Source organism: Eulemur rufifrons, chromosome 2 (assembly GCF_041146395.1).
Source record: "Eulemur rufifrons isolate Redbay chromosome 2, OSU_ERuf_1, whole genome shotgun sequence".
Taxonomy (NCBI): Eukaryota; Metazoa; Chordata; class Mammalia; order Primates; family Lemuridae; genus Eulemur; species Eulemur rufifrons.
In genome coordinates this window covers 124,109,973-124,132,695 of record NC_090984.1, presented here as the reverse complement: position 1 = coordinate 124,132,695, position 22,723 = coordinate 124,109,973, and the positions used below count along the sequence as shown (strand labels likewise).

General features: G+C 54.0%; 1 protein-coding gene and 1 long non-coding RNA gene across 3 annotated transcripts in view; one reads left to right on the top strand and one right to left on the bottom strand.

Moving 5' to 3' along the window:
• CDC42BPB (CDC42 binding protein kinase beta) overlaps positions 1–19,414 on the top strand; it is a 117,852-nt gene extending 98,438 nt beyond the window's left edge. For both annotated transcript variants that reach the window (XM_069490243.1, XM_069490234.1), the window contains 14 exons: positions 875–980; positions 1,979–2,115; positions 2,795–2,934; positions 4,271–4,352; positions 5,429–5,645; positions 5,985–6,047; positions 7,212–7,808; positions 10,799–10,896; positions 10,989–11,073; positions 11,219–11,336; positions 11,449–11,566; positions 12,128–12,233; positions 12,372–12,442; positions 17,995–19,414. In XM_069490243.1, the coding sequence (XP_069346344.1) occupies positions 875–980; positions 1,979–2,115; positions 2,795–2,934; positions 4,271–4,352; positions 5,429–5,645; positions 5,985–6,047; positions 7,212–7,808; positions 10,799–10,896; positions 10,989–11,073; positions 11,219–11,336; positions 11,449–11,566; positions 12,128–12,233; positions 12,372–12,442; positions 17,995–18,126 (2,070 nt within the window). In that variant the 3' untranslated portion in view covers positions 18,127–19,414. The remainder of the gene's footprint in view (positions 1–874; positions 981–1,978; positions 2,116–2,794; positions 2,935–4,270; positions 4,353–5,428; positions 5,646–5,984; positions 6,048–7,211; positions 7,809–10,798; positions 10,897–10,988; positions 11,074–11,218; positions 11,337–11,448; positions 11,567–12,127; positions 12,234–12,371; positions 12,443–17,994) is intronic.
• Positions 18,740–22,412, bottom strand: LOC138396726 (uncharacterized). Its single transcript, XR_011235720.1, has 2 exons — positions 19,408–22,412; positions 18,740–19,319 (listed from the first exon to the last, which is right to left on the bottom strand). It is a non-coding gene; the product is annotated as an uncharacterized lncRNA (long non-coding RNA).
• Between the last annotated feature and the right edge of the window lie 311 nt (positions 22,413–22,723).

The window sequence follows — 22,723 nt, the reverse complement described above, 5'->3', positions numbered from 1 at the left end:
GATGAGCTAGATTCTGTGTGAGCATAACTAATGGTTTGGCTTTTTAGACTCTTGGAGAGTCAGGGACCAAGTCGAGAGGTCATTTATTTGGGTAACATACTGGATACGGAGCAGCAGCTCTGCAGGGTGCGTCACGTGTCATGGTTGTGACAGCCCCTCCCGCAGCCCTGCGCTCACCCTCCCTGCCGACCTCCCCGGCCTCATCCTGCCTCTGGTCTCTGGAGTTGTCTTGGTCACTCCTTTGCTTCCGACACGTGGCTTCATCTATAACTGTATCCACCTTAGAAACATACTATTTTTGCTGTGCTGAGCTTTGTAAATCACCGTCCTGCCCGGTCTGCACTGTGCTCTTCTGTCCTACGTGTTCCCTTGTAGTCCCGCCATAACATGTCTGTTCTCCCAACGAGGGACAGTGGGTCTTTCCAGGAACTGTTCTGCTGTAGACGTTTCTTGCATGTCTCTTGGTCACATATGCAAGGGCTGCTCTGGGTGACAGCCCAGCCCAAATTCTGGTGCCAGGCCGGCCCCCAAGGTCCGGTCCTGGTCCGCTGGGAGACCAGGAGCTCGCACCAGCAAGAGCGTCAGCTGTGCCACCATGACACTCCAGCCCAGAGATCTCTTATGGTAGCAAAACTCACCAGAGGAAGCATGTGTTGGTTTATTCTCTGGTTCAAGCTCCTCAGGTGGTCTTAACCACTACTATTTGATTAGCCCTCCTAGGGAACACACATACTGAGAAGAGAAATTGCATGTTTTCACCTTTTCAAGATACTGTCCAAGTTGTTTATAAATGTGATCTCATCCAGATTGACGCAGCTTTCCTCAAAGTTTGTGAGTGGCCTTGATGTTGTTCTTCCTGATGTTCTCCCTGCAGCCAAAGGCCCACCAGTTCAGCATCAAGTCCTTCTCCAGCCCCACCCAGTGCAGCCACTGCACCTCCCTCATGGTCGGGCTGATCCGGCAGGGCTACGCCTGCGAGGGTGAGTGTCGGCCCGCGGCCCGGGGGTGGCGGGTGCAGCCTTCCCCACGCACCGTCCGGGCACCAGCCAGAACAGGGGAGCGGTTCTTGCCCAGGCAGGCCAGTCTGAGGGGAAGTTCAGTTGTGCAGGTTCTGAGGGCGGGTTCTTTATTTTTGTAAACGCTCAGTAGAGGTTTGCTGACGTGGATCCCTGCTGTGCTGGGACCCCAGGGTGCTGCTGTGGCTGCCCGGTCGTCTGTTGAGAATTAGTATAAAGTGCACCGTCCGTGGTTGCTTAAAATCAGAGAGGAAAAGGACTGTAAAGTCTTCCATTATTGGATCCTCTACTGATGACCACGATGGTCCTGTCTCTGCTTCTAGGCATTATTAATAGTATTAATATTTTTAAGGTTCTCTCCTGTGCTCTTGCCCTGTGGTGGGATTTGGGGGTGTGGTCTCGTCCCCCTCACCCGGCCTTTCTGTGGGTGGTAATCGCCCCATTGCGTAGACGAGCACCCAGCCCGGGGTGCCTGGGCACTCACTCCTGGCCATGGTCGGGGGTGGCGTCACTCTGCAGAACAGTTGTTTTTGTCGTCATTTTACGTGGTAGCAGAAGCATTTTCTTTTGTTACTGTAACTCCTGTGCATTTGGGTTGGCTGCCAGGACCCTGCGTATCAGGCGACCACTGCCCTGTAGTTGACCGTGGGTGGGTCCCTGCAAGGCGGTTTGGGGACTCAGCCCTGTGTGATGCTGCTGGCAGTCGAGCTTTTGTGGTGATACTTGGTGCTAACGAGTCTCACTTTCCCCGTAAGTGCTCCTCTGAGCATGTTGAAAATCCATTCAATACCAAAACCCCTGAGCTTCTGTGTGACTTGTGTTCTACAGACTATTTTTGTCTTAGTGGATATCCGGACTTCTCTTGGTGATACGTTAAATTGTCTCCTCAGGCTGTATGTTCTGCAGTGACTTCTGCTTTGTAGGAAGCCAGTTTTGAGGGCAGTGTTCTTTCTTTTTTCCAGTGTGTTCGTTTGCTTGCCACGTGTCCTGCAAAGACAGTGCTCCCCAGGTGTGCCCGATACCTCCCGAGCAGTCCAAGAGGCCTCTTGGCGTGGACGTGCAGCGAGGCATAGGAACGGCCTACAAAGGTTACGTCAAGGTAGGAGGGTGCCAGGGACGCGGCTCAGCTGACACAGCCTAGTTCATGGCCCACTAGGTCAGCCCTCGGTGTCTTTGATGTGTAATGACCAGTAAGTGCCCAGCTGCTCTCGAAAGCTGTCCTGCTGCTGCATGAAGTGACCCTGGTGCCAGTCCTGGGAGGCCTCACCTCCTGGGAAATGAGTTGGTCAGGCCGGCGTGGCCACTGCTCGGAGTGACCCGGGCGTCCTGAGGACTCCACACAGAAACACACAGAATCCACCAGGGGTCCCCTCGGTCCCTGCCTCCTGGGATGAGCGTCTGGCCAACGGGCAAAAGTCCCAAAGCTAAGTGTGTTTGAAAACCACCACGGACCGTCTCTAAGTGCCATAGCCTGTCCAGCTACAACATTGCAGACGTCCTGTGTTTGGTGTGAACACACCTGTTTGGCACATTGTCCACCGTTCCCTCTGCATCACCTCCTGTCATGCACAGAACCCTCCCTAGCACTGGGCAGGGACCTCTGTGTCCAGACACAGCTCTGGCCACCAGCCTGGGCAGGGACACACAGGGAGCTGTCCTGGTGAACTGGGAGTCGGGCAGCAGCTGGAAGGAGGCTGTGACCACATCTAATGGGACCTGGTGGCCTCCACTGCCTCCCGTCCCTGGCCCGGTGGAACGCAGTCCCTGTTTGTCTGCAGGTCCCGAAGCCCACCGGGGTGAAGAAAGGCTGGCAGCGGGCGTACGCGGTTGTCTGCGACTGTAAGCTCTTCCTGTATGATCTGCCCGAAGGAAAGTCCACCCAGCCTGGGGTCGTCGCAAGCCAAGTCTTGGATCTCAGGTTGGTGTCTGTGCGGCACCGTCCTCGTTCTGTGAACCGTGACTGACTTATCTTTAGCCACAATGAGAGTTTGTTGCCTGGTAATCTTTCACCTCATTTTTACCTTCACCTTAATTGCTGTACTGTTCCAAAAACAGATGAAAGCTTAGTTATGGCTTAAAGTACATACTGTAAACTTTTCCTACTTTGGATGTTTTTGCATTGAAAAATTTGCCAAATAGGCATTTATTTAATACAAGAAAACATCCCAGAGAAGAGCTGCGGTATCCGTGCTTTTCCCGGCACCGGGGCGAGCACTCGCGGTGTGCGAGAGACGTCCAGAGCCGTGGGCTTCGTGCGGCCTCAGCGTTCACTGCACGGCCCCGTCTCTTACTGTCCTCTCTGGGCAGTAATAACGCCGTCCTGGCATCAGCTGCACAGAGAGTGGGGCCCCTTCCTCCCTCCGGGTGACGTCTCTGAGCCTCCATCTCCCATTTGTGAGATGTGGACAGGGTCACGTCACTGCCACGTAGAGGGCTGTTGTGAAGGCTGACATGTTGCTAGACAGGCTGTGCTCGACGGGGCCCTCTGCGCAGAGCTGTGGCTGCAGCCTCCGTGTCTCTGCGTAACGGCGTGCCTAGATGTTGGGCGTGCCTAGATGTTGGGCGTGCCTAGATGTTGGGCGTGCCTAGATGTTGGGCGTGCCTAGATGTTGGGCGTGCCTAGATGTTGGGCGTGCCTAGATGTGGTCGGCCTCTCCCGCTGCCACGTGGGTCGGCTCCTGCCCCAGGGCTTGGGCCCAGCCTGGAGGCTCAGTCTCCAGCAGCGGTTCTTGGGGCGGGGCTGCCTCAGGGTGCCCCAGGACAGCGGGGTATGTCGGATCCTTTGCAGCATTCAGCTTCCATGTCCCTTGCTCTGCACAGTCGTGCCCCTGCCTGGTGGTGAGGAGCCACCAGTGGACAGAAATCACAGGCACTGAGGCAGTGCACGGGCTGCGCTGGACACAGCATGGTGGAGATGCGCAGCCGCACTCGTCTCGGCACGTCTCACCCGCGTCTTCACAAGCGGCCACCAGGCGACCACCTGGTGTGCCAAGTACGGGCCAAGGCAGGACTTGCAACTGGGACAGTGTGACACACACCAGCAGGGCTTGGCGCCCTGCCAGCCACTAAAACACCTGCAGGGGCCTCGGGGGGTGCGGGCCCTGTCCAGGCAAGTCTCTCCTCACCCAGGTGAAGGCAGGGCCTACTTCTGTTGTGGGCACACATGGTGGAAGTGCCCTTTTTTGCCAGGGTTGGGACAGGACAGGGCAGCCTGTGTGTGTCCCTCCCAGTGTGTGAATGTTTCTTTCTCACAGAGATGAGGAGTTCTCAGTGAGCTCGGTCCTGGCCTCCGACGTCATCCATGCCACACGCCGGGACATTCCGTGTATATTCAGGGTATGAACTGTTCTGGCTTTTCTTTTCTATTTATCAGAGAACATTTCATTAATCATTAAAAAATAATCACATGGTAAAATACGGTGATTTTTCTGCACATTTCATAGCGTGGCCTAGTCCTCTGCCTTCCCGGCTGGCTTGGGTCCTGGTGCACGTCCCGCCCCCCGTGCACCGCCCAGCTCTGCCCCTCTTGTTGGGGAGCCTCCCCTGCTGCACCCCTATCCTACACCCGGCACTCCTGCCCCCTTGGCCTGTACCTGGGTTGCTCTAGCCACAGCGTACCTCCTGCTAGAAGCAGCCTTGGCGGATACCGCGGAACGCACTGGAGTCGGCCCTGCCACGTCCCTCCCCAGCACCGCTTGGCTGAGTTAGGGCGCCCCCGCTGCAGTAATGTTAGATACTGCGGCATTAGGAAGTTTCTGGAAGATTGTGGATCAGGGAAAGAACCCCCCAACCCCCATGGGAATTTTAATAAACACAGTAAAATTGGGGGGACTAGAAACTAAGTCTATGAATCATTTTTTACTGAATCACATCTTTATTCAGAAACAATCTCTCGTATCCAGCACAGAAAATGGCCTCGCTGTGCTCAAGATGACGGTCACTTTGCAGCGACTGAGGCGGTCCGTTTTCTAATAAGTGCTCAGGGAGTGTGATTTGGTGAGAGTGTTTCTGTTTGAGGTCCTGTTTTCCCTGGACACATTCTGAGAACCTACCTTTTAATTTTAATAAGAAAGCAATTTTTTAAAATGGGCAGTTACATCTTAGTTTTGGCGAGAGCAGAATTAACTAAAATCTGACCAGGAAGGGACTTCACAGGCCTATTTTTAACTCTGCCCCCTTCCTGTTTGCTGCTAAGCCGCCAGGCACAGAGCCCCGCGTGACCCTTTGCTGGGCAGGGAGGACACGGAACTGAGGCAGCCGCCCTGCCGTGGCCCTGGGACCCGAGTCCTCCGGCGCTTCCTGCACTTCATCACCTCGAGGGCCAAGGGCTCCGGCCAGGGCATGGGCATCTGGTGTGGTTTGGTTGTCTTACGACTCTTCTCTTTTTGTCTGTTTTGTTTTCTATCGTGAAGGTGACAGCCTCTCTCTTAGGTGCACCTTCCAAGACCAGCTCGCTGCTCATTCTGACAGAAAATGAGAATGAAAAGAGGAAGTGGGTTGGCATTCTAGAAGGACTCCAGTCCATCCTGCATAAAAACCGACTGAGGAATCAGGTCGTGCATGTTCCGCAGGAAGCCTATGACAGCTCGCTGCCCCTCATCAAGGCCGTCCTGACGGCCGCCATCGTGGGTACGTCCCTGGAAAACAGCAGTTCAAATGGTGCCGTGATGCCCACTGTGAACGTTCCAGCAGATTCAGACCACGGTTGTGTTGTGCGTTTGAATTTGTAGGAAGTTTCTCTGCACATTTTAAGCAGCAGGACCCCCCCTTTGCCAGGCCCCCCGTGTATTCCCAAATCCACAAATTCTCAATTCCTGTAGTCAGCCCTGTGGAACCCACATGTACAAAAAGTTGTGTTTGGCTGAAAAAGATCCATGTAACAGTGGGCCTCGTGGTGTGAACCCCTGTTGTTGGAAGGTTGACTGTGCTGATTTTGTGCACGTTGTCCTTACCCCGCCCCCCGCACAGACGGAGACAGGATTGCGGTTGGCTTAGAAGAAGGGCTCTACGTCATAGAGGTCACCCGAGATGGTGAGTGAGCGGGGGCGCGGTTTCCACCTGGGGCAGCCGGAACTTGTGAGGGTGACCACGAGATTCACTTGATGTGTGAATTGAGTCACCGTGTCCTGGAACGCAATGGGAAAGCAGACGGTTGAGAAAATAACGTGCAGAAGACTCGGTCGGTGCTCAGCAATGTCTGTGGCACAAGCGCTAGTGCGTCAGCGTGTGGCCATCACCCCATGCGTGGTGACGAGCGGGCAGGGTTCCGCATTGCAGCCTTTGAGTGGGGGGGGGCCAGGAAAAGCCCCCCAAGAGCAGGAATAGCCGCGTGATTCCCAGAGGCACCATGGCTTCACTTGAGGTAGATTTAATTTAGTTCACATTCGGACACTTCACTCTTCCCAGTGAGGAAAGGCGGTGTATCCTTGCACTCCCCACCCCACAGCCCTGAGTCTGGGAATACAAACGTCAGGAGGCCAGAACTGGCCCTGGGCCCTGGGCAGGGTCTCCGGGACACATCCCTGGGGATACGGTGATGTTTTGTGTGAGCGGCGGGCCCTTCCCAGCGAGCCTGGGCGCCTCCGCACACACGGTGAGCCCGCGAGCGGGTGTGGCTGCAGCCGGATTGTTTAGTCCTTCTCGGCCCACACCAAGCGCTCTGGCTCAGGGAGCCCAGAGAGGGAGGCGATCCTAAGCCAGTTAGAGTACTGGGGTAAGTCGGGCCATGTGAGGGCGCGGTGCTTTCAGGGAGTTTGACTGAGGATGCCCAGCAAGGTCCCAGATGACTGTGTTCCCCACATGCAACCCGAGGGTGTTCTGGTCCAAGGATGAGCTGCAACAAGGTCCAGGCCCACCCCACGGGCCACGCGGTGCGTGGGAATGACATCCAGCCCAGGCGGAAGCATTTCCCAGCTAGAGCCCTGGTCCGTGAGGGGGTGTGTGAGTCTGAGCAGATACAGGCTAAGGTGCATTAGAGCGGTGACCCCTGGGGGCTCCGGAGTGAGAGCCCATGTGAGGCGGGCGCCCGCCAGCGTGTGCGGGGTAGAGCTGGCTCTCCAGGGAGCCGCCAGGCGCTGCCGTGCAGGTGAGAACGGGCTCGTGCTGACCACAGTGGGAGGGCGCCAACGAGGGTGCAGGGGCATTGGGGCGGGTCTCGAGCTGCGCTGAGACACTGACGTGCCTGTCCTGCTGCAGTGATCGTCCGCGCTGCTGACTGCAAGAAGGTGTACCAGATCGAGCTCGTTCCCAAAGAGAAAATCATAGTCCTCCTCTGTGGCCGGAGCCACCATGTCCATCTCTGTCCGTGGTCGTCCTTTGACGGAGCGGAAGGCAACTTTGATATCAAGCTTCCGGAAACAAAAGGCTGCCAGCTCATTGCAACGGCGACGCTGAAGAAGAGCTCTTCAACCTGCCTGTTTGTCGCCGTGAAGCGGCTGATCCTTTGCTACGAGATCCAGAGAACTAAACCTTTCCACAGAAAGTTCAATGAAATTGTGGCCCCTGGAAACGTCCAGTGGATGGCCGTGTTCAAGGACAAGCTCTGTGTTGGCTACCCTTCTGGGTTCTCTCTGTTGAGCATCCAGGGAGATGGGCAGTCTCTAAACCTGGTAAATCCCAATGACCCCTCGCTTACGTTCCTCTCACAACAGTCTTTTGATGCCCTTTGTGCTGTGGAGCTCAAAAGTGAGGAGTACCTGCTTTGCTTCAGCCACATGGGATTGTACGTGGACCCGCAAGGCCGGAGGTCACGCACGCAGGAGCTCATGTGGCCTGCGGCTCCTGTCGCCTGTAGTATGTATATGTTTTTCTGTTGCATATCCCTGTTGCTGCTTCCCACATCCACAGTCGGCATGTGTCCTATTTGCTTCGGTTCGTCTTCCGGTCCCCTTAGTCAAGTAGGCACAGGAGCGTCGGGAGACCTGGCTCCACGGTTTTCCGTGGCAGAACGTGGGTCCAGACCAGCAGCGGGGGGGCAGCAGGTGGCCGTAGGCTTCCCCTGGTGAGCAAGCTGCCCGCTGCCCTGTGCGCCTGTTCCCAGCTCACGGGGCTCGTCCTTCCAGGGATCCCTCAGCAGTAAACCCCAACAGTGGGCACAGGCCCCTGGCAGAAGGGGACATGGCGTTTCCTCTTTTTTAAAAAGGCCTTCATCATGATACCACGTCAGCTTACACAGTGATAAAACAAGCTGAAGCTTTTTGATGGCCAGAAACAATTCAACTCTGGTGTCCAGGCTTCAGTCCCCCGTGGGACAAGTGTTGTTTCTTGAGAGTGGTGGGAGCTGTTGTGGAAAACAGTTGGGTTAATTTGCTTAGTTTACGTGACTGTGTGTGAGTGGTGGCCCTGACGAAGTCGGACGCCCTGGCTCACGTGGGGCATCACAGAGGCCTGAGAGCTTGGGGAGCTGGGCGCTGGCGTCTGGGCTTGTGGGTGGGTGCTTCCTGCCCAGCCTGATCTTAAGAACCCTTAAACGTTGAGGTCCTTCTGTGTGATGTGTTGGAGTAGCCAGCACCTTCGCCTCAGCAGGTCACGAGAGAGCAGAGACCCACGTCAGACCGGAGGGCACACGTTGATTCTGAAATGGCAGCAGATGGGGGTTACGGGGGTGGCAGGTGGGACATCATCATTCTCCTTAATTACCTAGAGCTAAAACCTTTGGTCCGCCTCGGTGCTGGCCTGGCCAAGCTGGTGGCACACCTGGGGCATCGGGACCAGACACCCAGGCTGTGAGGGGAGCCACCAGCTTCAGCTTGCAGGGCCTTGCTGCAGTGTCCTGCCTCTGTCCCTGCACGGCCAAGGCCACTGGTGTGGCGCATGTACAGGCGGGTGGGGCCGCACTGAGGCGGGGTGGGGGGGAGGTGCGTGCAGGAAAGGGGCCCGTCCGCTGCCTCCGCACCCCTCATCCCGGCCTCTTCCCCGCCACACCCTCCCTCTGTGTGGGCAGCCAGCACAGGAGTCAAAACCACATAGGAGTCCTGCTTGTTGGGTCTTTTCCTCTAGCACTTTTAAGTTTTTGCAAAGTTTAATGTCAAAAGGACCCAGGTCACTGTGGTGTTTTTATAATCCCGGCCACGTGTGACCAGCATGGACGCCCAATGTTCTTGCGTTCTCCACCTTGGTGGGTCTCATTTTTTCTCTTCCCCTGGGCTCAGTACAGACACCAGTACAGTCAATTTTAGAGCTGGCAAGAAATAATTAAAGAACCTTTATCATGGAGAACTGCTTGTTGGGGCCGTGGTTAGCACTTTGTGTATGTGGCCTCACCTGCCCTCCTATCCCCTAGGGCAAGTGGCATCAGCTTCTAGAAGAGGAGACTGAGGGCCACAGAGCACATGTGGCCTGCACAAGTCACATCAGATCTGTCAGACTCCAGAGCCCACATTCTTTCTGCTATGATCCTATCTTCTCAGTTGAAATTTTTCTTTAGACTGGACACCTCAATTTATCGCTTTATCCACAAATTAGAATACTTCCTGGTTCTTTGCAAATGAAGCACCACATATTCTGAAAGTAAGGGGGGCTTCCCCCAGAAGTCCCCACTGTGTGGAGAATGGTCCTCTGAACGTTAATTCAGGGTCCACTTTTGCATGTGGCACTCAAAGAGGGTGTCTAAAATGCCACTTCTGAGGCAGTTTGGTGACCAGTTCCAGCATCTTTTGTTTACTTCCCAAACAGTTTTGTTTTTTGTATTCGGAAAAAAAAAAGGACTGATCATGTAGCCTGTTTGGAATCTGTAATAGAAACACAGCAGAAGTTTTTAAAAATGCATCTTCAGTTAGTAAAGTAGGACATGAAACAGATTAACTTTGGCACCTGGAGATTAGAAGCGCCAGGAACGAGAGCTGAGCTGGAGCGCTCTGGGATCTCGCGGCCCTCCACCTTCAAGCTCTGCGTTTCCCCAAGGAGATGCCTGGGAACCGCGCCAGGGTGAGGTTGCGTGTGTGCCACGATGTGTGTGACGACGGCGTGCCGTGCGTGGCAGAGGGCCGGGAGGTGGGCGACACTGCTCCTTTCTGGCCAGCAGATGGTGCAGCTGTGCTCTTACTGCTGTTCTAAATGTGGGGAACGTCCCCTTAAACTCCACGAGCCAAATGGGCCAACAGTCCTTGGTTTCACACCTCAGGCACTAGAGTGACTTCTGCCGTGTCCCGACAGAGACCACTGCTCGTAGCAGCGGGGATGAGGAGGGTGGCGCGAACCACAGGGTCCCTGAGGGAAAGCGACTCTCACTCGCATGTGTGTTGAGACCAGCCTGCGAAAGGCTGCCCGGCTTGTTCTTGAAGGACCTTGTCACGCAGAGAAGTCCGACGGCCTTGGCATGGTGCGGGCGCTGGCGGGATGGCTGCGTGGAGGTTTTAAATACCTGCCTTCTTGGCATCCGTCACGGAAGGCAGTAGCCTCAAAATGCTGAGCAGTCAGCCCGTACCTGCATTTCCAATGTGTCGAGCCTGAATTACTAACCTTTTGCAATAATCACGCCTCGTGTAAAAGAGCTAAATGGAAAGGCAGACTTCTGAGTCTCCCTCGCCATCTGTACTGCGGTATTTAAACTGTTACTTGGAGTGATGAGGCGGGTGGACGTCAGAGTGTGTGTGTGACTCTGAAATGACCTCCCGAGCGGAAGGAACCTGAAGTGATGCGTGGCCCAGGTGAGGGTGACCGGGTGAGGGCCGTGCTGCCTCCTCTGCACTCTCTGAGCCCCCAGGTGTGGCCTTCAGGACTGGCGGCAGGTGAGTTCCGGGCGCCCGCCTGGCTGCTCACCTGTTCCGCTCCGTCTGCGCTAGGTTGCAGCCCCTCCCACGTCACCGTGTACAGCGAGTACGGCGTCGACGTCTTCGACGTGCGCACCATGGAGTGGGTGCAGACCATCGGCCTGCGGAGGGTAAGGCGGCCCCCGCGCCCTCCGCGCTGCGGGCAGGTCCTCCTGCTCTGCCCAGGCCACGCGCTTACCTCCCGCCTCTGGTTCCCGTGCAGATAAGGCCGCTGAACTCTGAAGGCACCCTCAACCTCCTCAACTGCGAGCCTCCGCGCCTGATCTACTTCAAGAGCAAGTTCTCGGGTAGGCCTTTCTCGGCAGGCGGGAGTGGCGGGAGGACAGCCTTTCAGACGGCCACCCGTGGCCGTTGCCCCAGGTGCAGCAGCCTCTGTCTTACACGGGGGACTAGCGCGGCTACCACAGTCACTGCACTGTCCTCCTTGTGCAGGAGCCATCCTCAACGTGCCAGACACTTCTGACAACAGCAAGAAGCAGATGCTTCGAACCAGAAGCAAAAGGCGATTTGTCTTCAAGGTTCCGGAGGAAGAGAGATTGCAGCAGCGACGGTAGGGGCCGGAGCCCACAGGGCCAGCTCCGCCTGGCGCCAGCAGGGGGTGGATTAGAGCCAAGAGGATTTTCACATATTTGTGAATCTCAAACATATTTCTTTTTCCCCAGAGAGATGCTTAGAGACCCAGAATTGAGATCCAAGATGATATCCAACCCCACCAACTTCAACCACGTGGCTCACATGGGCCCGGGCGATGGGATGCAGGTGCTCATGGACCTGCCTCTGGTGCGTTCCTGGGCCAGGGCGGGGGGCAGGCGGGCGGGGGGCTCCACCCCCTCCTCTCTGCAGCCCCCGAGTCTGTGCGGACTTTGCCACGGTGGGGCCCGCGGAGGCCGTCCGGTCCTCGGCACTCGGCTCTGACCTGGAGCGTCTGCCACAAGACCCCGTTCAGCAGAAACTCCGTCCACGAGCATTTCCCTCCCCAGGAGGCCTTGTGGGCATCGGCCCCTGTGACCCTCCTGGGCACTGTGACGCCACAGGCGTCTGTTAGTGTCTGTCACCATCCCAGCCTGTTAGTGTTTCATGAGGGAATTAGCTATCGGATGATAATATCTAAATAACACCTTAGTATGAGCAAGTAACATACTTTTTCTTTTTTAGTTAAGAAAGTGTATTTTCTATAGGATCTGACTTGGCCCAGAGTTGCCAATTCTTAGTTCCAAAGGGCCCAAGGCCCTTGTCCAGAGAGCCCTCTTGGCCCCAGTTTGCTCCTTGAGAGCTGGGGCCACGACTCTGCCGAGGCCCCTCCGGGCGCCCGAGTGCTGACCTGCTGCTCTCTCTGCGCAGAGCGCCGCGGCCCCCTCGCAGGAGGAAAGGCCCGGCCCGGCTCCCTCCGGCCTGTCCCGGCAGCCTCCGTCCAGGAACAAGCCCTACATCTCGTGGCCCTCGTCAGGTACCGAGGAAGCGTAGCTCCTGCAGCCGGGGCCGGGTGGGGAGGTCCCGGGGTGGGGAGGCTGGATGGTGGGACTCCAGGCTTTCAATTCCGTTCTGGGTTTTTTCCCCCTGAGATAAAGCTGTTCTGGTTCTGTAGGTGGATCGGAGCCCGGGGTCACCGTGCCTCTGAGAAGTATGTCTGATCCTGACCAGGACTTTGACAAAGAGGTAAGACTTGCCCAGGTGCAGCAAAGTGTCCGTGTGCGGAGAAAGGTGCCCTGTCTCCCAGGGAGCAGCCCGGGCCCAGCGGGCTGAGCCTGCACTGCAGCAGGAAAGGCAGCCTGGGGCCGGGCCTCCCGCTCACTCCTTCAGGGCTGTGCTCAGGGGGGAGGGTGGAGACCCTTCTCCAGCCCAGCCTGAGCCACAGCCTCTGCCAGACCCAGGAGAGGCAGCTCGAGCCAGTGCTGGGCCACCTCCGGGCCAGGCTCCCTCGAGGTACTGGTCTCACCTTCCCTCCCTGCCCCCAGCCCCTGCTGCCCCGAGCTGCTGAGAGCACCATCTCCTTCAGGGGTCCTGACTGGGGTGGGGGCTGTCACGCTGCCCCACCAGGCACGAAAGCCTTCCACCCACCCAGCTTCCCCCGCAGCTACCTCCCGGTCTTCCCTGTGGACTTGATTAGACTTCAGTGTGACCAGGTGGTTGCTTTGCTCTGGGAGGGCCTTCCATGCTGGCCTCTGCTCTCCCCATCCTTTTGGGACGGCCACTTGGCATCAGGACGGCCACTTGGCGTTGGGGGCCAACTCAGGGACCAGACACTGCTCCTGCTGGCAGTGTCCTCACGCGCTGTGAGGCCTCACACTCTGCGCCTTAGTCTCCCCTGCATGCAGGAAGGAGGTGGGAGTGCAGACGTACGAGGTGGGGAAAGGCCGGCGCTGAGGCCGAGGAAGCAGTTCCCGCGTGTCCTGCCCTCGGTGCTTTCTGCAGGGGGGAGGCGGGGCGCAGGGGCGGAGGGGCGCAGGGGCTTTGCCGCTTTGGCTGCTCAGCTGACAGCAGCTCCACCCGACTCGGCCTGGCCCTGCCGTGGTCGGCGTTTCGTCCTCTGTGACGTCCACCTTCTCGCCACCGTCTGCCTTGCCCTGGGTGCTTGATAGGGGCTCTTGATGAACTGTGCTTAGGATCAGGTGCAAATACTGTCCCCACTATCACTGATGTTTTAATTTTAAGGTCTTTTTGTCATACGAAATTTGTTATTTTCCCACAGCCCATTTGGTGTTTCTCAAATAAGGTAACAAATGTTCTCTGAGTCTCTTCCAAAGCTTTGCAGGGTTTTCTCTTCTGTCACCCCGTCTTGAAAGTGTGTGTGCGTGTGTGAAAGACCAGGGTGGTGTGTGTGCACCCTGCGCTGCCTCTCGGGGCACTGGCCGGGGCCTGGGTAGCACAGGCCCCGTGCTCCTGCCTGGGTCTCCAGGGAGACTGGCGTCACCTGGCTCAGGTGGTGTTTCCCTCTCCTAGCTTGGAAGAGTTTCCAGTAAGGATGGGTGACGGATACTGATCAGATGCTTTTTTAGCATTTTCCAAACAGATCTTCACGGGTTTTTCCTACCACTTGTTGATGTTGTGAGTCATTGTGGTAGATTTCCTTGCATCCTTAGAATAAATCCTACTTGGTCAGAAAGTGTTATTCTTATTTTTTTAAGGGACACGGTCTTGCTCTGTCTCCCAGGCTGAAGTGCAGTGGCACAATCATAGTTACTGCAGCCTCCAACTCCTGGGTTCAAGCGATCCCCCTGCCTCAGCTTCCCAAAGTTCTGGGACTACAGGCGTGCGCCACCATGCCCAGCTGTGAAGTTCTACTCTTTTGGTCCACTGGTAGATTGGTGGATTCTGTTTGTGAGCCTGTTGCTTACAGGTTTCATGTCTGTGCTTATCAGTAAACTTGACCTGTGCCTTTCTTTTTCTGTGCTGTCTTTGGCCAGCTTTGTTTTCAGGGGCTTTGCCAGCTCAAGCTCTGAGTTAAGAAGTTTGTGTCTCTGAGTTGCCATAACACAGGAATTTTATCTCCTTGAAGGTTTCATGCACTTCCTTTAAAACCACCCACAGCTGGGGCCGGTGTTGGCCCACGCCTGTAATCCTAGCACTCTGAGGCTGAGGCAGGAAGATTGCTTGAGGTCAGGAGTTCGAGACCAGCCTGAGCAAGAGCGAGACCCCCCATCTCTAAAAATAGAAAAAATTAGCCGGGCATGGTGGTGCATGCCTGTAGTCCCAGCTACTCGGGAGGCTGAGGCAGGAGGATTACTTGAGCCCAGGAGTCTGAGGTTGCTGTGAGCTGGGCTGACGCCACGGCACTCTAGCCCGGGCAAGAGTGAGACGCTGTCGCAAAAAAAAAAAAAAAAAACCCTGCCTGCAATTGGTGGCTTTTAGAGGTTGGTCCCCTGCCCCCTTATTTTACTTTTTTTCCCCTCAACTATTTTGAAAAATTTCAAGCCTCCACAAAAGTTGCAAGAGTAATAGTGTGAATAACCCATATGTGACTCAACTAACTCATTTTGCCCTGTTTAACTTTTCTGGAAGGACCAGTTGAATGTGAGTTGCAACGTCAGGGCACCTGGTGGGACCTCTGAGGGAGGGCCTCTTCCCCGGCCACAGGGCCACACCCAGCAGAGTTACGCTGGTCCTGCACCGCCTTCCCAGGGACTGTTCCCATGGGCCCAGCGATGCCAAGGGCATGAGTAAAGCATGTAAGCATGTGCACACACGCACTCACACACACTCTCCCTGTTCTCTCGTGTAACCACAGTACAGCTGCATGTTGATAATCTGCATATTCCAGTTTTTTCACTTGTCCCAGTAATATCCTTTATAGCACATCTTTTTCTGGCACGAGCCCCAGTCCATGGTCACACCTCGCTGTGGCTGCCCTTCACTTTGGAGCAGGCGCTCAGCCTGGCTCTCACCCCACAGTGTTTGTAGCGAGCTCTTCCACTATCTCGTAGGAGGCCCCTGGGTTCCTGGTTTGTCCGAGGGTCAGACTGCGTGTCCCAGGCTGCGGCACCACGCAGAGGACTTGGTGGCCCTCGGGGTGCTGCATCCGGAGGCACACGGTTCCCGGCTCCTCCGCACCGACCTTGTTCCTCCTTTAAACTTCAGTGAAATTCATGAAACATGAAGTACCCATTTCAAAGGGACCAACTCAGTGGCATTTGGTACATTCACAGTGTTGTACAGTCAACACTCCTGTGGCATTGGGAATGTTCCCATCGTGCCAGAGCAAGCCCCCACCCGTGCAGCACTTCCCCATCCGCCCCTCAGCCCGTGGGGCCGCCCGCGTTCTGTCTGTGGATTCCCGTTCCGGACATTTCACAGAAATGCAGTGAGGTGCCTTTTGCATACAAGTGGGTATTTGGCCTTATTGTCTGGTTTCTTTCACTTTGCGTGTTTTTGAGGTTCTTCCTTGTAGCATTTGTCAGTGCTTCACTTTTATTGGTGAATAGTATTCCATTGTTTGGACAGACCAGTTTGTGTTCCCATGTCCCACTGATGACATGGGGGCTACTTCCATCTTGTGCTGTTGTGAACACGTGTGTGTGCGTTTGTTTAAGTACCTGTTTTCACTACTGTTGAATATACACCTAGGAATGGAATTGCTGGGTTTTTATAGTAATTCTGTGTTTAACTTATTGAGGTACTGCCAAACTGTTTTCTACCGGGCTGTACCAGTTTACATTCCCACTGGCAATGTGTGAGGGTTCTAATTCTTCCACATCCTCACCAATATTTGTTATTTTCCTTTTTTTCTTCTTCTTTTTCCTAATAGTCATACTAGTGGGTATGAAGTGGTACCTGATTGTAGTTTTGATTTGCATTTCCCTAATGACTAATCACATTGAACATCTTTTCATGTGCTTCTTGGCCATTCCTGTAGCCTCTTTGGAGAACCCCTTTACCTAATTTTAATTGGCTTGTCTTTTTGTGGTTGAGTTGTAAGAGTTTCTTATTCATTCTGAATACTAAGCCCTTATCAGATACATGATTTGCAGATATTTTCTCCCATTCTATAGGATGTCATTTCACATTCTTGATAACGTCCTTTGATGTATAAAAATTTCTAAGTTTGTCTTTTTGTTGTTGCTCATGCTTTTGGTGTTGTATCTAAGAATCCATTGCCAAATCCAAGGTGATGAAGATTTACTCCTGTTTTCATCTAAGAGTTTGTGGTTTTAGCTCTTATATTTAGGTCATTGACCCATTCTGAGATAATTTTTCCATATGGTGTGAGGTAGGGGTCCAACTTTATTCTTCTGCATATGGACATCAGCACCATTTGCTAAAAAGTCCGTTCTTTCCCCCATTGGATGATTTTGGCACCCTTGTTGTGAATCAGTTGGCCACAGGTGTATAGATTTATTTCTGGACTTCCCCTTCTATTCCATTGGTCTGTATCCCATTCTATTCCATTGGTCTGTATCCCCTTCTATTCCATTGGTCTGTATCCCCTTCTATTCCATTGGTCTGTATCCCCTTCTATTCCATTGGTCTGTATCCCCTTCTATTCCATTGGTCTGTATCCCCTTCTATTCCATTGGTCTGTATCCCCTTCTATTCCATTGGTCTGTATCCCCTTCTATTCCATTGGTCTGTATCCCCTTCTATTCCATTGGTCTGTATCCCCTTCTATTCCATTGGTCTGTATGTCTCTCCTCATGCCAGATCCACACTGTTATGTAGTCCATTTCAAAGAAGTGTGTTTGGGGAGTGTGGGTCCTTCAACTTTTTCTTTTTTAATATTGTTTTGACTATTCAGGGCCCCTTGCAATTCCATATGAATTTGAGGATTGATTTTTCCATTTCTGCCAAAAAAGTGATTTCAGTAGAGATTGCATTGAATCTGTAGATCACTTTGGGGAGTAATGCTATCTTAACAATATTAAGCCTTCCACTCCATGAATATTTGATGTGTTTCCATTTATTTAGGCCTTATTAAATTTTTTTCAGCAGCATTTTGCAGTTTACAGTGTACAAATGTTTCACTTGGTTAAAATTATTTCTAGGTATTTCATTCTTTTGGATACTGTTGTAAATGGAATTATTTTTGTTTCTTTTTCAGATTATTCATTGCTGGTATATAGAAACACAACCAGTTTTTGTGTATTGATCTTGTACCTACAACTTTGCTGAATCTTTTTAGTAGTTTATAATGAATTCTTTGGGATTTTCTAGGTATAGAATCATGTCATCTGCAAACAGAGATAGTTTTACTTCTTTTCTTTTTACTTATTTTTCTTGCCTAATTGCCCTGGCTAGAACTTCTAGTGCCATGTTGAGTAGCAGCAGTGAAAGTGGACGTCCTTGTCTCATTCCTGATCTTAGGGGGAAAGCTTTGTCTCACCATTGAGTATGAAGTTAGCTGTGGGTTTTTCATTAAATGTCCTTTATTGTGTTGAGGAAGTTCCGCTCTAGTCCTAGTGTCTTGCTCATGAAAGAGTGTCATGTTTGTGACTTTGGACCACTTGGTTGCGGGCTGTATGGTTTCTTCACTGCACAGTTGCTCTTTCTCTTTTGTAATTGTAATTACTAGGTCATTTGTGAGTACAGTTAGACACTAGTTTATGATTCTAACCAACAAGCTTAAAGAATAGCTGTATAAAATGTGTGTTCTCATTATAAGAAAGGAAAAGAGCAGTTGCTGCATCTGTCCCTGAGCACACATTTGCATGTGGCCGGGCACGTGTGCCTGCTTGGCCCAGGCAGTTGGTGTTCATGCTGCCCCCTTTGTTTAACAGCCTGATTCGGATTCCACCAAACACTCAACCCCATCGAACAGCTCCAACCCCAGCGGCCCGCCAAGCCCCAACTCCCCCCACAGGAGCCAGCTCCCCCTCGAAGGCCTGGAGCAGCCAACCTGCGACGCCTGAAGCCACCTGCCCACCACCATGGGGCCAAGGAGCTGGGGATGGCCTCCAACGTCAGTGCCAAGACTGAGCTGACCCTCCAGTGTTGTCCAAGGAAATGTAGAATCAATTTGTAGATATGAAGATGAAGAAAAATCTTTATTATAATAATGATCAGTTTTATGCCGCATTGTTCGTGGCAGTTAGATCAGACCAGATCCATTCGTCTGCACAGCTGTGAGGTGACACTACTCCATTTGCACATGAAGGACCACCACACAGCCTCTCTCCCACCCCTAACATCCCGGGAAGGCCTGTGGGCTCTGCCGACGCCAGCTCCCTCCGCAGAAACCCATTAGAACGTGGCCTGCTTAGGAAGCAGACAGCTCGGGACGTGGCCTCAGTGACTAGTCTTTCCCTGTTTCCTGAACCTGTTTCCTAGGACCTTAGGAAAGGAGCAGGAGGGTTGCGTATCTTTCCCAGTGTCACTAGAATTTCCAAGATAGAGGAAAGTGGAGGTTAGTTTGTGGCCCTTTTACTCATGTAGCCATTGCATAGTCAGCTGTAGAAGTCCTGCTGACACCTCAGTGTGCACAGAGGCCTGGGACCAGTGACACCCCACGTCCCCGAGTGTTAGTTCATTCTGGGTCACAGCCATGAAGTGTCACCAGTATCTACTACTGTGAAGTCAGCTGTGCTGTTTTCCACTCACTTCCATGGCTTCTGCCTCCTGCCACACAACTAGCAAGTGTCCTGGTACAGGCAGGCCCTGTGGCCTGCTGGGCTGAGGAGGCCAGAGCCCCAGGGTGCTGCGCAGCAGGCACTGGGACACCCCCACCCTGCCCCACCCAGCCCTGCCCCTGCATGGAGCCCCAGTGATTAGTAGCCCATTTGGATCATGTAGAATCACCCGGCACACTCCTGCACAGCGGCCCCGGCCCACAGCGTGGTGACGCCCCGAGAGTGTATTTAACCTCACCCTTCCTTGTATATGTTGAGTGATCGGGTCTGTGGCCCTGTCCATTAAAGGCTTGTGATTAACTGTGGCAGCAGATACAGCTTGTCCTCAGCACAGGGCGGGATTCCCGTCCGTCACTGGTCGACTGCTTGGCAAGGCTGTTCAGGACGCGCACCTCCCCACGTCGGCACTGAGTGAACCGGCACCACCCAGCACCTGCCCGCCCCGCCGCCCTCCGGGCCGTCTGCCGGGCGGGCACCTGCTGGGGGGTTCTGGTTTTTACTTTTTTAATGTAAGTCTGAGTCTTTGTAATTATTGAATTGTGAGAACATTTTTGAACAATTTACCTGTCAATAAAGCAGATGACGACAGTTTTAAAGTTCTCCGTGGTTTGGATGTGATGATGGGTCTGAGTGTGTCCGGGCTCCCCAGAAGTGCCCCTGATGAAGAAAACCCCCATCTATTACTTAGCACAACAGCCACCTGAGACCCCCACCCCTCACAAAAGACCCACATTAACATATGACTCACCTAACACTTGGCACATTAACTACCACTAACCTAATATCTAACACATCAACGTAACACTAAACCTAACTACCTGGTGCAAGCCACTAACCTAACACCTGGTACATTAACATATCACTCACCTAACATCTGGCACATCAACATAACACTAATCCTATTGCTTAGTGCAGACACTAAACTTATTATCTGGCGGGCATTAGTCACCTGAGACCCCTCCCCTTAGATCACCCCAACTTAATAAAAATGGGAAAAATTGGGTAGACGGTGCTCAAAATTTGGTGGCGAGACCCCTCTGAGCCCGCCAGCGAATAAATGTTGATTCTCCGACTCTCCGTGTGCCGCTCGGTTTGTCCTCGGGACCACTCGCTATAAAACTTGCCGTAACATTTTGGTTCCCTGGCCTGGAAACCGACCGCGCTGGCCCCTTGAAGCCACCGGTTTGGGGACGGGCGCAGCGACCGGCAGGACCTCGGCGACAGAAGCGAACCGGTGCCAATCACTTTTTTGCGGAATATCTTTGCTCCTCGGGAGCTCCCGCCAGCCATGGGGTCCCGAACTCGCCCGGACACGCCAGAGAGAAGGACAAGTCAAATCAGGTCTGGAAGCATCGGACCAGGTAAAGTCCCGGGACCCGTCCGAGTCAGGCCCATCAGACGACGGAAGAGGAGCTTGATCACCTCCTGAGCGCAGGGAATTCCCAGGGTGGGAATGTGTGACCCCTGCCTGTCTGAGTGAGTGAGTGAAGAGTGAGTGTTTGTGGTTCCACGGCTACGGCTACGTAATCTGAGTGGGTCCTCACCTGCGGTTCTGTGGCAGCGACGTACGGCATAACGGTGATTCACTCCCCTAAAAAGGAGTGACCAGGCCCGGGGTTTATACGGGCACACCTTAGCCAAGACGCGCCTAAGTGCCCGAGAGGGACGCAGCCAGGCGGACATCTGAGAGAACCCCGCCCCCACCTTTTATCTGTTAAATTGTGGCACCGTACAAGGGTCTAGAATGGCTCGTGTAGAATCTAAGCCTACAGTCCTTAAATACATGTTAAAAAACTTTAAGAAGGGTTTCATGGGAGATTACGGAGTCACACTGAGTCCCAGCAGGCTTAGGGCCCTCTGTGAACACATTTGGGATTGACTGGCCTGCAACAGGAACCCTAGACCTCCCCACCGTGTGAGCAGTTTAGAAAGTTGTGACCGGGACTCCCGGCCACCCCGACCAATTCCCTTACATAGATTCATGGCTAAAAATTGCTCAGACCCTCCCCCTTGGGTCTGGTTCTGTGCTAATAAGGGACAGAGCAAGATTTTTGTGGCCCAAAGGACCAGAGACTCCAAACTGTACAAACCCATCCAGCAGGAAGCTCCTGAAGAGGAGCCACCACCACCCCCTCTACAACCCTACCGTGACACCTCCTGAAGTGCCCCTGAATCTGCCAGACACCCCGCCACCGTCAGTCTCCTCACCGCCAGTTCCAGACCAACCAGGTGCCGACACTCCCATCACCCGCCGGCTACGGTCTGCTCAGGCCCCAACTTCAGCCCTCCAGATGCCCCTGCGTGAGGTGCGAGGTCGGATGCAGGTCACAGACGATGGGCCCGTTCAGCCAGGGCAGCCAGTCCTGTACTACCAGCCCTTCTCCACCACTGACCTTCTGAACTGGAAACACCACACCCCGCCTTACTCCGAAAACCCTCAGGCCCTCATTGATCTCCTAGAATCCATCTTTCAGACCCACCGTCCCACTTGGGAAGACTGCCGCCAGCTCCTTCTGATCCTTTTTAACACGGAAGAACGACACCGGATTATAGCTGGGACCCGGAGGTGGCTCCAGGACCAGGCTCCAGCAGGGACCTTGGACGTGAAGCAGTGGGCACTGAGAGCAGCACCCGAGACCAACCCGGATTGGGATTTCAACTCCCCGAGTGGACAAGAGACACTCAGAAGGTATCGGGAAGCTCTCCTCCACGGGGTCCGGGAGGGAGCCAGAAAACCAACCAACATGAATAGAGTCGCTCTGATCACCCAGAAGCCGGAGGAATCACCAAACAAATTCTACGAGCGCCTTTATGAGGCCTACCGAGTCTATACACCCTTCAACCCAGAGGCGGCCGAAAATCAGCGAATGGTAAATGCTACATTTGTTGAGCAGTCCTATGCTGACATCCGACGGAAACTCCAGAAACTTGACGGGTTTACAGAAATGAACATCACACAGCTGATAGAAGTGGCCCAGAAGGTCTATGTTAATTGAGACAGGACCGCCCAGAGGGAGGACCAGAAAATGAAACAGAAAGCGCTCTCCTGGCCGCTGCCCTTGGAAGACCTGACCCAGCCAAGAGACCTGGCCCACCACGGGAAGGAGGACCCAGGAGACGAGGGACCCTGAAGCCTGACCAGTGCACCTATTGTAAGGAGTTTGGTCACTGGAAGCATGAACGCCCCAACAAAAGAAACCACCCACCGCCAAACAGGAACCTGCCCAGGGGCTTCCAGCAGGGGCTGGAGACCCAGGACCTCATTGGTCTCACTGGGATCGACTCAGAATAGGACCGACTGGGTTCCCTGACTCTTGGCCCCCGGGAACCTACGGTCGTAATGGAAGTGAGGGGCCGACCAATAAAGTTCATGGTGGACACTGGGGCAGAACATTCGGTGATAACAACCCCCGTGGCTCCACTTACAAAGCGGGAAACCACCATTGTGGGAGCCACAGGAACTCGAGTAGCTCGACCCTTCTGCCAATCCTGAATATGCCAGAAGGGGGTGGGGCACCAGATAAGACATGAATTCCCATACATACCAGACTGCCACTGCCCCTCCTAGGTCGAGATCTCCTGAGCAAACTGGAAGCCCAAATCACCTTCCACCCGAAAGGGACCGCAAGCCTCACGCTCAGTGCTCCAGACACTCTCATAATGTCGGTCACCCTGCCTCGAGAATTGGAGTGGAAGCTATACGATGAGGTCAAAGAGGAACAGAACCCGCCTGACCTCTGGCAGGACTTCCCATTGGTATGGGCGGAGGAAAACCCTCCCGGTCTTGCACACCAACACGCACCCCTGGTAATCGAGATGAAACTGAGCGCCCAACCGACCAGGAGACGACAGTATCCCATCCCCAAGGAGGCTCGAGAGA